A 15,250-nucleotide genomic window follows, 5' to 3' on the forward strand; every position below is an offset into this window, starting at 1 on the left:
TTTGCACTCTCTGACTGCTCAACTAACACTGACTGTTAATTCGTCTTTCTCCCTTAGCGTCCCTTTGTCCTTTGTCTTAGCCCCACCACGCACGTGTTTAGCAACCGTTCGTGGCCAGAGTCACGTAGGCCTTTTCGACGAAACTATTCGATTGACCGACAACACACTTCGGCTTTCTCGCGACATTGTTTATAATTCGTCCGATATCTCTTAGGTCTCTCGTCCACGATACTACAATATATATATATATATATATATATATATATATATACACTGTACTGTCTGTTTTCGTTTGAAATATTCTTCAGCCATGAATAAATGTTTAATTCGTGAATAATGGAATTATGTATTCGAATAAAAGACTGTACGATTCTGTATTGACAGCTTCTCATTTACTTCTTTCGATGGTAAGAAATTAACACATTAACGTGACTGTCAGGAATATAATGACGACAGAAATTCGATATAAGAATTTCAGTTCACGGTATATCGAAAAATCTATTTATCAAATGAAATTTAGGAAAATTAGTAAAATTTCAGATTTGTCAAATACGTGGAAGAAACGACACGTTTCGAGAAATGTTGTCAAAGTGAAAACGTAATGAGAATAAACTAGTCACTCTGTATATGTGTATATGCAGATAAATATATACCTATACATATATATATATATATATATATATATATATATATATATATATGTATATGTATGTATATATTATATATTTTCTATGCAAACATTTAGGGATTTCCGGACGTGCATTCTCTGAGTTACTTTTTCTTGTAACAAAAAAAAAAAAAGAAAAAAAGAAGAATACACGTTTTAATGCACGAGTTTCTCGTTTGTGCTTAAAGATATCTTTCCACTTTTCTCCGTCAAATAAAAATGTTTGAAGTTTGCTGGGAAGGAAATAAAAAAACAGCGGTGGCTTTAATTTAATGGAAAATTTGTCAGATGTTTGCACGCGAGTTCTAAATAATTTCCATCGAAAATGAGAACAATTTTGTCAATACCACCTAATGACAACATCCGCAATCACTTAGTTGCCAACCTTAATATTCGGTTTACGACTTCGCATAACGTGTCCGAGAATTTTGTAAATTTGTATTATATTTAATTTTATATCAATTGTACTGTAATTGAATTTTATAGAAATATTATGGCCGACGTTTTTTCCATTTTTTAACGTTGCCAAACGTATATTTCCTACTTCTAATAAACAGTTGTGACAAGGTCAACTGTATTTTCCCTCATTTGCATATTATTCATACCAGGAGCAACTAAATCTTTGGTAACTGACGCTGATCGAAATTGTTAATGACGACCGATCGACGAAAATTTAAACAAATCTTCACCTAATCGCTGCAAATTCTAATTTGAGAAAAAAAGAATGAATCTTGGAACAGAATTAACTTCTTGATCGAAATTTTCCAAAGTACTCAAAATATACAAAATTCTAAAAGCATACGAAAATCAGCAACATCGATTCATCTTCAAAAAATTAGAAAAATCAACGATCAATTTCTATTATTATTATTATTATTATTATTATTATAAAATATTATTACATACGCGTACTATTAGTTTATAAATATTCCAAGTTTTGTTCAATGAAAATTACTGAGAATATAAGAACGAAATACAAAACACCATCAGTCGCCCGTAACGTTCAAATGTACTGGCACTTTTCGACACAAAATCTAAACAGCCACTCAAACGGTTAAAATATACAGAACTTCAAAAGCATACGAAAATCAGCAACGTCGGTTAATCCTCGACGATCGTTCGAAGAAATTAGAAAAATCAACGATCAATTTCTACGATACAAATCTCACGAAAGCTTCTCTATTCTGCACGAATAATTTCCGTAGATGATTTTAAGAATTTGCATAAATTGTATCTCAAGAACCACCTAACCGCCAAGGAATAAATAAATCATTGAAATATCTAAGAATTGAGATAATGAAAGAACAGTGGAACACGACATCGAATATTTCGTTACTGCGATTATTATTTTATAAATTTTATATATTATATAATAAATTATTTATAATTTAGCAATATTTACGTGGCCAACTGCTGCTTCTTACAATGTAAACTGCGAAAAATCGGCATCATTCGGAACGCAATTCTAGCAATTGCGCGTCATCGCGTTGGATATTTCGATAATGGATCGAACGTAATACAGAATTCATAATATAATTACCACGCAACGCTGAGAATCCGTGCATTCGATCTACGAATGCAAACAGCGATAACTAGAACGTTTATCGGTCGAAATCCTCGAATATAAACTCCATCTGCCTTGCGATAGCGTCTTCACATTTCCAGCTTCCTATACACAACAGTGTCGATGCTAACAAGAGAAAGAGAGAAGAGAATTGCACAACTCGTGACAGTTATAGACCTCTGGTGGGATAATTTCTCACCTAACTATAGCAATAAATTGAGAAATTGTGGCTTGCAGATTATATCACGCGGGTAGAATAGTTACAGAAACGAACTGGTTCCGGTGAGAACAGTTTGCAATTTCGATCGAAATCTTCTGCCGCTCTTTCGTTTGTGGTAGAAAAAGAAGAAAAGAAATAAAAGCGAAATTGAAAACCGTCGTATTTGTTGGAAAAGTTTGTAGGATGAAAATTTCTTTATTATCCGCTCTATTTCTTTGTTTCCATAATTCGTCACGTAGTTCCTGCTTTAGAAAGAAATTTTCCTTTTCTTTTTTTTTTTTTTTCGTCGATGCCGTCGATCGATACGCGTGGAAGGAAATTTAACGCTGGAAATACGCGAGCTGAACCGTAATCCAGCAACATTCGAAAGATGAAAGAAATAAAGTCCGGAAAATCCCTGAAACAATGTCAATTTCTCTGGAAAGACTTTCGTAGGAGAAGGCGGAGCAAACTTACGAACATTACTCGTAAAGTATGTCTTTTAAAAATTATTAGAACGTGAGTGTTAGCCAGAACGACGATAGCGTTAAGGATAATTAATTTAAGTTGATGGATAAACGGTGCCTGGCAGATCGATAGATATTACGCGAAGATCGTGCGAAAACATTGATTGCGATATTTGTATCGTTGATTATACAACAATTATTTGCGTTTATAATATTATAATACTACGACATCGATGTTACTAAGCGTGTAAATAAAGATAGATTATCTTTGACAATGGTAATATTTTTTAATCTTCCTCCGCTTTAGAAACTTCACAAAGGCTGTGATAGTATTGGTGGAACAAAATAATTGTTTAAAAATAATTACTTCATTGATATGTCATACTGCTTAGCGCTAGCTGCATACGTTATTTTGATATTTCGTTGGATTTAAATAGAAGAGGCCCGAGTGGCAACGAGCAACAGGAAAAGTTGCCCGAAGCGAGACTAAAAGCTAGAAGCACTTCAAGTCGTCGGGTACAGACGTTATATTCCAGCTTCTGCGAAAGAAATCTCATTGATCCTTTGGTGGCGTGCGATTATCTAGCCTCTCGAGTCTGACAATGGCGCTCGTCCATCAACTTATAACAGTAAAGACTCCCTCTGGGGCGTTTAATTTCAGTTCTTCAAGAATAACATTGGTTATACGACGAATAGAAAGGAAATAGTACGCCAGATACAGAGCCAATGAAAGAATGGAAGAACTGAGATGAAACGACTATGCAAACGGTACAAGCAAATCGAGTAGAACGTTAACGACGCGATGATAAGAAGATAAATGATAAAGAAAATACAGAAACAGAGTAAACAAATTTTCTCAATGCGATTGTAATAAATTTGAACGCGCAAGCAAATTAATTCAAAAAATTCAAATACGCCGTTTGAATATTTATCAGAGGATGTAACGTGAAATGGATTGTAAATTAAATTAAATTCTTCCACGACCATATTATGCTCCGTCATTCGTAAAATCGTGTTGAAAAATCGATTTGTACGAAAAAGTCGCAATTTCAGTTTCGGCTCAAAGGGAAAAGTTCCATTACACTACTGCGGACGAATCGATGCACCCATAAAAAAATCCTGTCAGCGGAGAACGGAACTCATTAAACCATGCAAATTTTCCCTCTTTTATTTTTTCCTTATTTTTATCCGAAACGGAGTTGGTCCGGTTGCTGAGATCGCTCTGTGCATAAACGAGTTTAGAAACGCTACTACTTCTACTTAAGCAAGATTGCTGCAACAAATTTGTAAGGAAGAAGCTTACTTGATTTAATTAAAAATTTCAATGTTATCGCTTGATACATTTCCCTTCCTTGTACGTAGTAAACGTATAGTTTTATCTTTTTTAAAAATGATATAGTTTGAATAAAGTTTATGTCACATTGATTGTAGAATTATTAGGCAATAAGAAGCAATGAAACCTGAATTTGATATATTACCAATTACATTTTATGTCATAAATCTACTTCATGATCGCGCATGAAGTAATGTAAATGTCGAGAGCCCATTTTTTTTAATTATCTTGTCTACCAGAGCTGAATTTATTGAATGTTGGTTTATTAGTTATACGGTATTGCTATTTAACATCTACGCTGGAAGCAATGTTGCTTCTCTTCCTAACATTACTAATTAAATTTCAAAATATTTTTTCATACCGTATTCGCATAGTTGCGATTAATGGACAGAATTTTCTGTCTTACGAGAGATGCATTAAACGTGCAATCAAAAACATATTACTTTTATAAAATAACTTACCTGTTCGAAGCCGCCTAAAATTTCCGTAGTATCCATCGCAGAATTGACGATGATCGATTTCAGCTCCCGCCCGGCCAGGTTTGCAAGAAGATGTACGAGACTGGTCTTTCCGGTTCCAGATCCACCGATCTGTTACAGAATTGATACATAAATTAGTTAATAAAATGGTATATAATTAATATTTGTAGCATTACGTAATTATATAAATTGTATAAGAATTATTTAAAAGAGCAGATAAGACGCAAATAATTATTCGATAGTTTGTTCGAGGAAGTTAAACCAGTTTGCAAACTACTTACGAGAATGGCCATCCAATTCATGTTAACACACTGCGCAAGTCCCTTGAGGACAGTTTTCTGCTCCCTCAGGAGTAATAAATCATCATTCTCGTACACTGCAGAATCGCTGCGATCCAATATTTCGTCTCCCAAAAAGACCTTCTTTCTCGTCAAGTGGACTACGTACTCTGGATCTGGTAAAGGCCAATCATTTTGTAAGAAAATCTTATTATATATCTCGATCACCTGTAATTAAAAAACATTTAATAGTTAGATAGAAGTTTATTTCATCATATATTGTAAGAAATACATTGTAAGATTGTAAAGACATGAAATTTAATTACACAGCAAATAATATTCTCGTGAATTAAAATTATTGATATTATAAATATTAAAAACTTTACGTTATATACGTCTTACATTTTTTTTATCTTCATTTGTCCTCATTCTATCAACGTAAATCAGTTGAGCACCATTTCCGGGATTGAAAATCTTTTTTGAACTTTTTTTGAAAGCTGCCATGGTTATTTCACACCACCTAGTGACATCTCTAAGATTCATTTCCCAAGGTGATCCCGAATGGCCCCAAGTAGTTCCAACTTGAGAGCTCAATTCTTCGTTAAACTGAATCATCTTATCGAGTAAATCTTCTGGCAGCTCCGGAAATTGAACATTTAAAATGAATTTTAGATCCCTCTGTTCCAAAGCATCCACAAAAACCTAAAACAGCAAAAGAAGCAAAATCATGAACTGACATGTCTGATAACTCTACCTTTAATAATCAAGAAAAGATGGATCATTATATTTTTATACGGCTTTTTCCTAATATTATTTATTATCATCTCCTTATTATAGCAATATATGTGTTCTTCTATTGCTCTTTTGTTTTGAATATAAAAAGAACTTACTTGTGTGAAACGGTTCAAGAATGACTTTGGAAGCCCCCTTCTAGCTCCACCTTGACGAAGAGGATTTTGACAACCAAATAATCGAGTTCCTGGCTTTACGATGAAAGACATTCCTAATTCCGGGATGTAAACTTCACCACGATGATCGAGACAGGCGTTTAATCCTTCGAGAACTGATTGGGATGCAAGATTCAATTCATCCAGAAGAATCCAATCCCCATTTTTTAGAGCTCTTAAGAAAGGACCATCCCTCCATGAGAATTCACCAGGCTTCCCTCCCTCCACTGGTAAATCCGCTCCGAATAAATCCGAAATATCCTACGTAATATTTAAAAATTTTATAATAATAAGTTTTAACATTTTGGCTCAATTGAATTCTTTTCTTCTTTTTTTTACAAAAGACTCATAAACGACATTTTAAGTCTTATAAAATAAATGCAATACATTAAAACAGATAATACTATAAAATTACAAACTTAATATTACAGTATACAGAAATAACAAATCATCTTATTTCATTTAGTTGACTTACTTAAAAAATTATATAATAAAGAAAAAAGAAGGAATAGTTACCGTTTGATCGCTTAAATTTAATCTAAGAAGACGATGTCCAGATGCTCTGGCAAGTGCAGAAACTAAACTAGTTTTGCCAACTCCTGGACTACCTTCCAATAGAATTGGTTTCTTTAATTGCAAAGCACGTAAAACTTTCAGAGTATTCATTTTTGTTGTTGGGCTTGCAAAAGCAAATCCTACATTGCTTGGAATTTGTACATTTCCCTTCTTAATATAAAATGGATGTATTCCAAATTTATCCTTATAATTGTCGACATCAAATTCTTCATTGTTTAATATTAATTCAGATTTTAATGTATTCTGTATTTGCTGTTTAATAAATTTCAATGCAGAATCCTTAAAACTTTTCAACTTCTTTGAACTAAAATAATTTAAAATATTTCGATAAAAAGCTAATTAATATAATTATAATTAACTAATACATAATATGATTCATTAAAATAGAATTTGATTAAAATTTTATAAAACCCAATTGATAATAATTCATAGCACTTACTTTTCTGCTGCAGTTAAACCAGATCCAAGCCCATCGATATAGCTTAAAGCTGCACCATGGAAAAAAGCATCTCCTATTCCTAAATCTTCACAAGAATTAACAAAATTCACCCATGTAAGGATATCTCTGACACTAACGACAAGCTTTTTTCCTATTTCTGTAGTTTGTATCCACTTTATGAATCCTATTATTGCTGCTGGAACAGCTTCCTTGTATTCTTTACGTAGATTGTGTACCATAATACACTTGAGATCGTCCAATGAAACACAACCTTCGCACCAAATTTCCGTGAATCTGTTCCTAAGAGCTGGTGAAAGTTCTTTTTTGCCATAATCACCACCAGGATTCATTGTACCAACGAAGATGAAATTTTCATGTGCAGTAACCGTTGCATTTTCTTCAGTTGATGGCTTTTCAGCAATTAAAAGTTTACGTTCAGGTTCTAGAAAAAATTAATTAATTCTAATATTATTTAAATAAAACAACCTTAATTAAATACCTGTTATGTGATTAAAAATAATTCAAGATAATAAATTACCTAGAAGAGAGTTCAGTCTTTCAAGTACGCTATCGTCTGCCAAAGAGATTTCATCTACTAAAAAGAAGCCTCCACCTTTCATGGATTTCACTAAAGGACCATCAACCCATTCGAACAATTTCTGATTTTCTCTATGTTCTCTAACTGGACGGAGACTTCCAAGAAAATCAGAAGCTTCTGTATGCATATGGCAGTTGACAATACTAAGTTCTTGTTGTCTAATTACAGACAATAGTTGACAAACTGTAGTTTTTCCACCTCCTGTTTCACCAATTAAAAGAACTGGCTCTTTAAAGTCACAGGCTTTCGAGAGAAGTACTGCCATTTTGCGCATTTGATATGTCCAGACTACATGTTCAAATCCTGGAATCTTCTTTGACAAAAGAGATTCCAAGATTGGCTTAGTCACAGTAGAAGTTTTTTCAGAGAGTGAAAATAGAGCATCTGGACTAACATCTCTTTTTAAATGTTTCTTTAGCACTTCTATGATTTCTAAACATTCTTCTGAGTGACGAACTTTTGAAGAGAGAACCAAATATCCTTCATCTGCTAAATGTTGACTCCAATCATATAAAGTGCCTACAATATTGGGTGCCAGGTGATATCTTTCAGCCCAGCGAAACAAATCTCTAAGGGTTATGAACCCTACAAAAAATGGGAAAATTACCTTCTTAAATGACAAAAATATTTACTAATAAATAATGCGTTAAAACAATAATATACCTCTTTTTCCCGCAAAAGTTGCAGTACCCTTTCTTCGTACTTGAAGTTCTGTCATTACATTGATTACTTGCTTGCAATATGTTTCTGGCATCTTACACCTTTTGTGTAGAATTATTTGGAGTTCTTTAGGTGGAATTTCATCAAAATGTAACTCGACAAATCGATTTCTAAATGCACGTGATAATGCCTAGTAACAAATAGGAATAAAAAATCACATGAAATACTAACAAGAAATTATTTGTTATAGACCAATACATTTATTTAAAATGGATTATTTGTTTATAAAATATTACCTTTCTTCCACCATATAAACCTGGAGGATTTTGCGTAGCAAAAAGCATGAAATTATCATGTGCTTTTACAATTTGTTGAGTTTCAGGAATAAACAACTCTCTATTATCATCAAGAACTCTATTCAAAGCTTCTAAAACATCGCTAGGTGCTAAATTTAACTCGTCCAAAATTATCCAATATCCTGAAGAATATTAAATTATTTTAGAAGTATAAAAATAAATAATTGAAACATGTAATATCATAATAAAAAGGATAATCAAAAATTAAATTTATCGTACCTCTCCGCATAGCATCTACTAGAATACCCTCTTTAAAAACTAACTTTCCTGAAGAATCAGCTACATAGGTACCAACGTATTCCTGCAGGTCTGTGTGTTCATGATTATTAATTCGTACACAGGTATGTCCAGAAGCCTTCGCTAAGTATGTTATCAAACTGGTCTTTCCTACTGAAGTATCCCCTTGCAGTAATACAGGCATTTTACCAATAGATACCACTCGCACTAAGTCTTTCAAATTTTGCTTCACTGTTTCTGTGAGGATATACTAAAATCAAAGAAAATATAAAAGTTTTATTTATTTTACCTTTATCTTACTTTGCGTACAAGATCTGTCTTTTTTTAATATATACATATTTAACACACTGCTTAATTTTTATAGCAATGAAAGCTAAAAACTTCTTACTAGTAAAAATCTCTTTAAAAAAATACAAACTTACATTTTCTGGAATCTGTGGCTCAAGATCACCTCTAGAGATCCAATAGCCCTCAAAACATATAAAACTCTCAGCATGACCACGTGGCCTTGGAATTGGAGTTCCAATAACAGCACTGGCAGCTTTTTCTCCCAAGATAGCCTTTACAATCATTCTTTGTACTATTGGGTAAGATTTACTATCTAACTGTGTTAGAAAACTTAAACAAAATGCTTCATATAAGGATCTCATTATATTTCTACAAGGATTCTGTGCAGATACACTTAGAGCACGACATAGTGTTCTCAAACTGTAATGTGGCTTATGCCCAGTTCCATCAAGAAGACTGGTTTCTGCTTCTTTCCTGACACTTAAGTAAAATTTGACAATATTTTCAATTTTTTCTGGTGGCAGATTTAAGTCATTCAGATATGAACTCATTAGAAGTTGTAAATCTGATTTTTCTGTGAGTTCATCAACAAAGAATTCTGTAAATCTATTCCTCAGACCCATGGGAAGATCTTTTTTCCCAACATCTGTTGCAGGATTCATACAAGCAAAAATTGCAAAGTCTTTGTGTCTTTTAATTGGTTCTTTGTCTCCACGCTCTAACAAAGAAAGAGATCCGCAAGATCCTTCTAATAAACCAGAAAGACATTCTAATGTTTCTGCAGTAGCTAAATTTATCTCATCTAACAAAACCCAGTCTCCATTTTTCAGTGCTTTGACTAAACTACCCTCTACAAATGAAAATGCTAAAGAAAATTGACTCTGCACCTGAGACTGAAGTTTTTCTAATTTCTCTGCTAGTTTCTCCCATTTCTTTAAAACTTCTACCTCATTGTGATTTTTTGTAGACATCTTCAGTCTTTTCAAAGCAGCACTAGTGCTATGAATCATTAAAGTAATCAATATCTTCCATTTTCTTTCTTCAAAGCAACGCCCAATATGATTCAAATATTTTAAGTTTGGTTCAATTGCAAAATAAGATCGAAATAAAATCTCGAATTCTTCGCGAATTGGAAGAATCAGAAGTTTAAGATCTACCGGTTTGTAGCCACCAAGTAAATCTGTACTTTCACTCTGTTGGTTCATATTTATTACTACCAACTTGTGGCCTGTTATCTGCGCAAGGTATTGTACACAACTTGTTTTCCCTGTGCCAGTTTCTCCAACTAGAAGAACTGGCTCTTTCTGTACAATACAACTAGCTATTCTTTCCAAAAGACATACAGATGGTCTTGTATAAGAAAAATTGGAACTTCTAGACTCTATTTTAACTCTATCAGCTTTTTTTATCTCTAACTTTGCTCTACCAACAATAAGACATTCTTTGTGGAGATTTACAGATGGTTTATGTACTTGGGAAAAAAATTCTGCTTTTGTTTTTACAATACCCAATTTGTGTGCCACAGCTATTGCCAAATTTAAACGTTGTACTGAAATAAAAAGACAACAACATGATTCATCACTTATGAAATTTTTTTATAAGAACATTCAATTGCAGTATTATAAACAATCATTCAGCAATAATAGATATTTTTATAAAGTATACTTTACATACCGGAATTAGGCACAGAGCAGCAAAAGACATCTAAAGCATCTTGAAAGATTTTCAGGCCTGAAGCAGGTGAGGATACATCAAAATCAACTACAGCTCTAAAGCACCACTTAATCAAATCCCTGGTAGAAATTTGTCTAGTATTCTTTACACTATTCACAATGTCATCTTCATGGTTTCCAGCAGAAAACAATAAAAACACATCAACCATTTTTACAGCTACCGTATGCAATATTGGAAATAAGGTTTGGACAATTGTAACGAGTTCTTTCTTTGATAAAGATTCTATGTTAACACAAGACCACTGTTTCTGCATTGGCATTTGAAATGATTTTTGTGTTCCTCCAGAACTCAATCTTCTAGTAACAAACAACTGAAACCCACTTTTCACGTGTATCAAGTCTCTGTATCCAGGGACTGATAATGTTTTAGTTTCTATAAGTTGTCCAATAACGCTAATAACATCTGTCGCAGCGCAGTCAATATCTTCTAAAAGCAGCCATTTGCCAGATGATACAGCTTCAGTCAATATTCCTGGTTGCCATAAAAATTCTCCAGGAATATCAGTACATCTGTACATTCCTAATAACATTTTAGAATCTGTTTGATCACCTAATTGCACTTTTGCAAATTTCTGTGCATCGTGACCAGTAGCTTGAGCTAAAAACTCTATTAATGCAGTCTTTCCAGAACCAACTGTACCTTGTAAACATACACATTTATTGGAAGAGACTGCCAAAGCTAAATTTCGTAAATTTTGTCGTGTAGATGGTACAGGAACTAGATTCAATTCCTTTTTATTTCCAGATTTTTCAAATATTGGAAGTAAAATTCCTCCAATGGAAACTACAGAAGGTACATCAGGAATTCCATTTATTTCTTTGGTATCTTCACATGTTATATTATTTCGATTAACTTCTTTACTTTTAACAAAGTACTCTTGATTGTTAGAAACAAAATCACTCACATGAGATAGATAGGAAGATTCTGACATTCCTAATACAATAGAAATACAATTTATTGCTACCCTGAAAGATAATTAAAAATTATTCTTGTATATTTTGTTTTGACTTAAGACACTTTTTTATTTTACTTATTTAAAACGGAATTTTATCAAATTTGTCCCTAAACAATTACTCCATTTAATAAAAATCATTGGATTAAAATCTTTTCCTAGTAGTAATTTTATTTAAAATATTAAAAGGAGATATCATATTTTTTAATTTCATATCTTACCATCTAACACCACTATCTTCATGAGTCAGATATTTATAAAATTTAGACCAATTCCACGCATATTTAAAGTGTATTGGTGCACTACATAGAATATCATAACAAGCAGTTACTAAATCATAATCAGATACTTTTGTGACAGATATTACTCTTTGCCTATTACGTCTTTTTAAAGGAGGACCATGATCAACTTCTATAAATTCAAATGGAGCTGGATTTACATCAAAATAATGTAGAACAAATCTGTAATAAAACAATATTCATTTAAAAATAAATTTCAAATTTTATATCATTTAAATATATCTTATAATTATTTTCAATAGAGAACTGTTGGCAATAATTATTTTTTAAATAATTAATAATTTTTTATGTTTCTGTAATTATATATTTGATTCGTAGAAAACATATTTTATACTACTGAATACTGCTATAAAATAAACAAGACTTTTCCAAACATACTTTTCAACGTTACAGTTTAATATAATTATGCTATGACGTATACAAATTTTCATACTACTAAACATAAACAACTATGTTTACATATTTACAAAGTAAGAAAAAGATTACTTGTATATGTCTGCACTAAATTAATAATACAACTAAGAAAACAATATAGAATACTGTGTTACAAAGACCTTTAATTTTTTCCAAATATATTTTATATTTATTACACATTTCATCAATTGATAATTCTAAATTTAAGTAATAAAAAGAGTATAATACACAGAGTATCAGAAAAATATTGTTTGTATCCTTGCAGGATATTCTCCAACCTGAAAAATTCAACCTAAAATGTTATGGAACATGAAAGAATTATAATGTTGAATAAAGTACTATTCAACCTACAATATATTGCCTATAAGTAAGAGAACATAATTTCATGATGATATTTTCGCTGTTAATAATCACATATTAGTGCAAAAAAAATATATATATACATACAAAATAATATAAAATATAAAGTATTCTACGTAACATTAAAAATACATACACTAATATATCCCGATTCTTGGAAAGTAATTTGGCTAAGATAACTGAATTTAATTTATGAATCAAATCTTCGTCATCAAAGGAAATTTTATCCATTGAAATGCTTTTCATAATTAATGCTGGCAATAATTGTGGGAAACATTCTGCAACATCCTCCGTGGTTTCTGGATTCATTAAGAATTCACATAAAATGTCTAAAATTTGTTTATGCTCATCCTCGCTTGGTTCCTACAGTAAAATTACACAATGTTATGAAATAAGATTAATGAAATATATTTTGAAGAATATAACATTATTAAATAATGAAAAAGTAAGACACATGGTACATTTTAATCAAAACTCAATTTAAAAATAAACAGTAATTAAAACATTAGAAAAAGTTCTGCATTTTCTATAAATTTGTCATGTTTATTTCGCGTATTAAATTAAATGAATGAATAAAATGAACATTGTATGTGTTACAAATGTGTTACACAGTTTGAAGGTATATTATTTTCATCCATTTATTATATATTAAAAATTAGATGAAAATATTACTAAAACATATAATTACTAACAGTAACTTACAAAACAATGTGAAATTTATACAATAAGAAATAGTAATAGCATAGAAAAATAAGAACAGAGATATTGATAATTATGATGTTAACAAACGAAAAGAGGATATTTAAAATATTTCAAAAAGATGTTTCTTACTTACTTTGTCAATTCTAAAAAATGAGAGTTTCTGCACATACTTTTCGTCTCGTTTAATAAATACCGACAAACTTTGTGAAAACATATTTGAAAAACTAAAAATCAAGTTACACGTGCAATGCCGGATAAATATTGAAATCAATGCGTAAGTAACCACGTGTTTACGATCAGTGGCCAATGTTCGGATGTTCCTTTTTAAGGCGTACAATTCCTCGACCCATAACAAAAAAAATCCCTAGATTACTTGGGGTTTTTTAAAACTAAAAACCTACCTATCATAAGTTTGCCATCATTATGAAATGTAAGATCAAGTATGTAGTTTAAATTCGAAGCTAAAAAATAATTGCAACGATTTCATTCGTAAATTACGTATTATTAATGTAATTTGCTACAAGTAAAAATAATTTTATATAAGCAGATATTAAGAATTTCATGATTTATAAATTATCAATGAAAAGTTAAGTATTAACTTTAATTCCAAAATTCAAATAATATACATTTTTTAAATGTATATAAATGTTCTTTCATATGTCTTTATTGTAAAGGAAGGAAAGATGTCTATTAAGTTGCTTCTTTAATAGAAATAAAAATAGTATTTTTATATATATAATAGTATGTTATAGATGATTTTGAGTATTATTTTGTCATAGTGCTTAAAATAAGTACCATTACTATTATGTATTTGATATATGAGAAGTGACAATTTTAATTAATTTAGTTTTTCTAATAAAATTGATATGTTTTGTTATAATATTATAGTATGAATGTTGTCATCATATATATGTAACATTGTTACAATACAATTAATATTTTCAACTTATAGATCATCTTCAGACTATATCACAAGAATTATGCATAACTATTTGAAACAATTATATGGAACAATGATAAAAGGTAATAATATGTAATCTTTTAACCACTTGCAATGAAATTGTTTATATATATATAAATTGGCAATTTAGACGATGAAATTCAAATTAGTTCTTTTATCATATGATAAAATGTAAAATCATTTTATTTGCAAGAATAAATATTTGTTTCTGTGAAGTTTTAAGACCACACTTAGTACTTATTACACAATTTAAAATTTAAGATACTTAAAATAAATAAGAATACCTATTTTATATATAAATCAAGTTTAATGCGAAATATACAAGGCTTAAATGTAAACACATGTTCTGGACAGTATAAAAATTGTACTTTTAGAATGTCTCTGTACAACTTATTAATATAAATCAGAAAATCTCAGGATGTGAGTTAAATTCATCTTGTAACTTCCTCTCAATTGCATGTAGAGATAGGTTATCAACCTGGACGTTAAAGCTGACATAAACAGCTATTGAAAGTTTCTTTGAAAGTCTCTTGGCAAGACTGGTTGAAAATTCATTGGCAATTGATCCCATAATCTTCGTTGTAAGTGGTTCCTTTTCGTATGGTGATTTGATTGCGAATGACAAATCATTCATGGTATTCTCATTATAATCACCTACCCACAGATAGAGGGAATTTTCCATTTTAATTACATGACATGAGATTGACAAGTCATCGATTTTTGCCACAAAATTGTGAAAC

The 15,250-nt window shown here is 31.2% G+C and overlaps 1 protein-coding gene and 1 long non-coding RNA gene across 2 annotated transcripts in view; one reads left to right on the top strand and one right to left on the bottom strand.

The window, feature by feature from the left end:
• LOC117154380 (midasin) overlaps positions 1–13,863 on the bottom strand; it is a 139,606-nt gene extending 125,743 nt beyond the window's left edge. Inside the window, exons 1-15 of the mRNA XM_033329315.2 lie at positions 13,683–13,863; positions 12,984–13,210; positions 11,996–12,235; positions 10,763–11,787; positions 9,223–10,637; positions 8,783–9,050; positions 8,504–8,685; positions 8,211–8,397; positions 7,488–8,132; positions 6,950–7,391; positions 6,451–6,814; positions 5,878–6,195; positions 5,390–5,689; positions 4,991–5,215; positions 4,692–4,820 (exon numbers count right to left, since the gene is read on the bottom strand). Coding sequence (XP_033185206.2) covers positions 4,692–4,820; positions 4,991–5,215; positions 5,390–5,689; positions 5,878–6,195; positions 6,451–6,814; positions 6,950–7,391; positions 7,488–8,132; positions 8,211–8,397; positions 8,504–8,685; positions 8,783–9,050; positions 9,223–10,637; positions 10,763–11,787; positions 11,996–12,235; positions 12,984–13,210; positions 13,683–13,763 — 6,048 coding nt within the window. The 5' untranslated portion in view covers positions 13,764–13,863. The remainder of the gene's footprint in view (positions 1–4,691; positions 4,821–4,990; positions 5,216–5,389; positions 5,690–5,877; positions 6,196–6,450; positions 6,815–6,949; positions 7,392–7,487; positions 8,133–8,210; positions 8,398–8,503; positions 8,686–8,782; positions 9,051–9,222; positions 10,638–10,762; positions 11,788–11,995; positions 12,236–12,983; positions 13,211–13,682) is intronic.
• On the top strand, positions 700–5,029 carry LOC117154383 (uncharacterized). Its single transcript, XR_013060270.1, has 3 exons — positions 700–4,183; positions 4,755–4,858; positions 4,952–5,029. It is a non-coding gene; the product is annotated as an uncharacterized LOC117154383 (long non-coding RNA).
• Positions 13,864–15,250: the final 1,387 nt, after the last annotated feature.

The sequence above is a fragment of the Bombus vancouverensis genome, chromosome 16, assembly GCF_051014615.1.
Source record: "Bombus vancouverensis nearcticus chromosome 16, iyBomVanc1_principal, whole genome shotgun sequence".
Classification (NCBI taxonomy): Eukaryota; Metazoa; Arthropoda; class Insecta; order Hymenoptera; family Apidae; genus Bombus; species Bombus vancouverensis.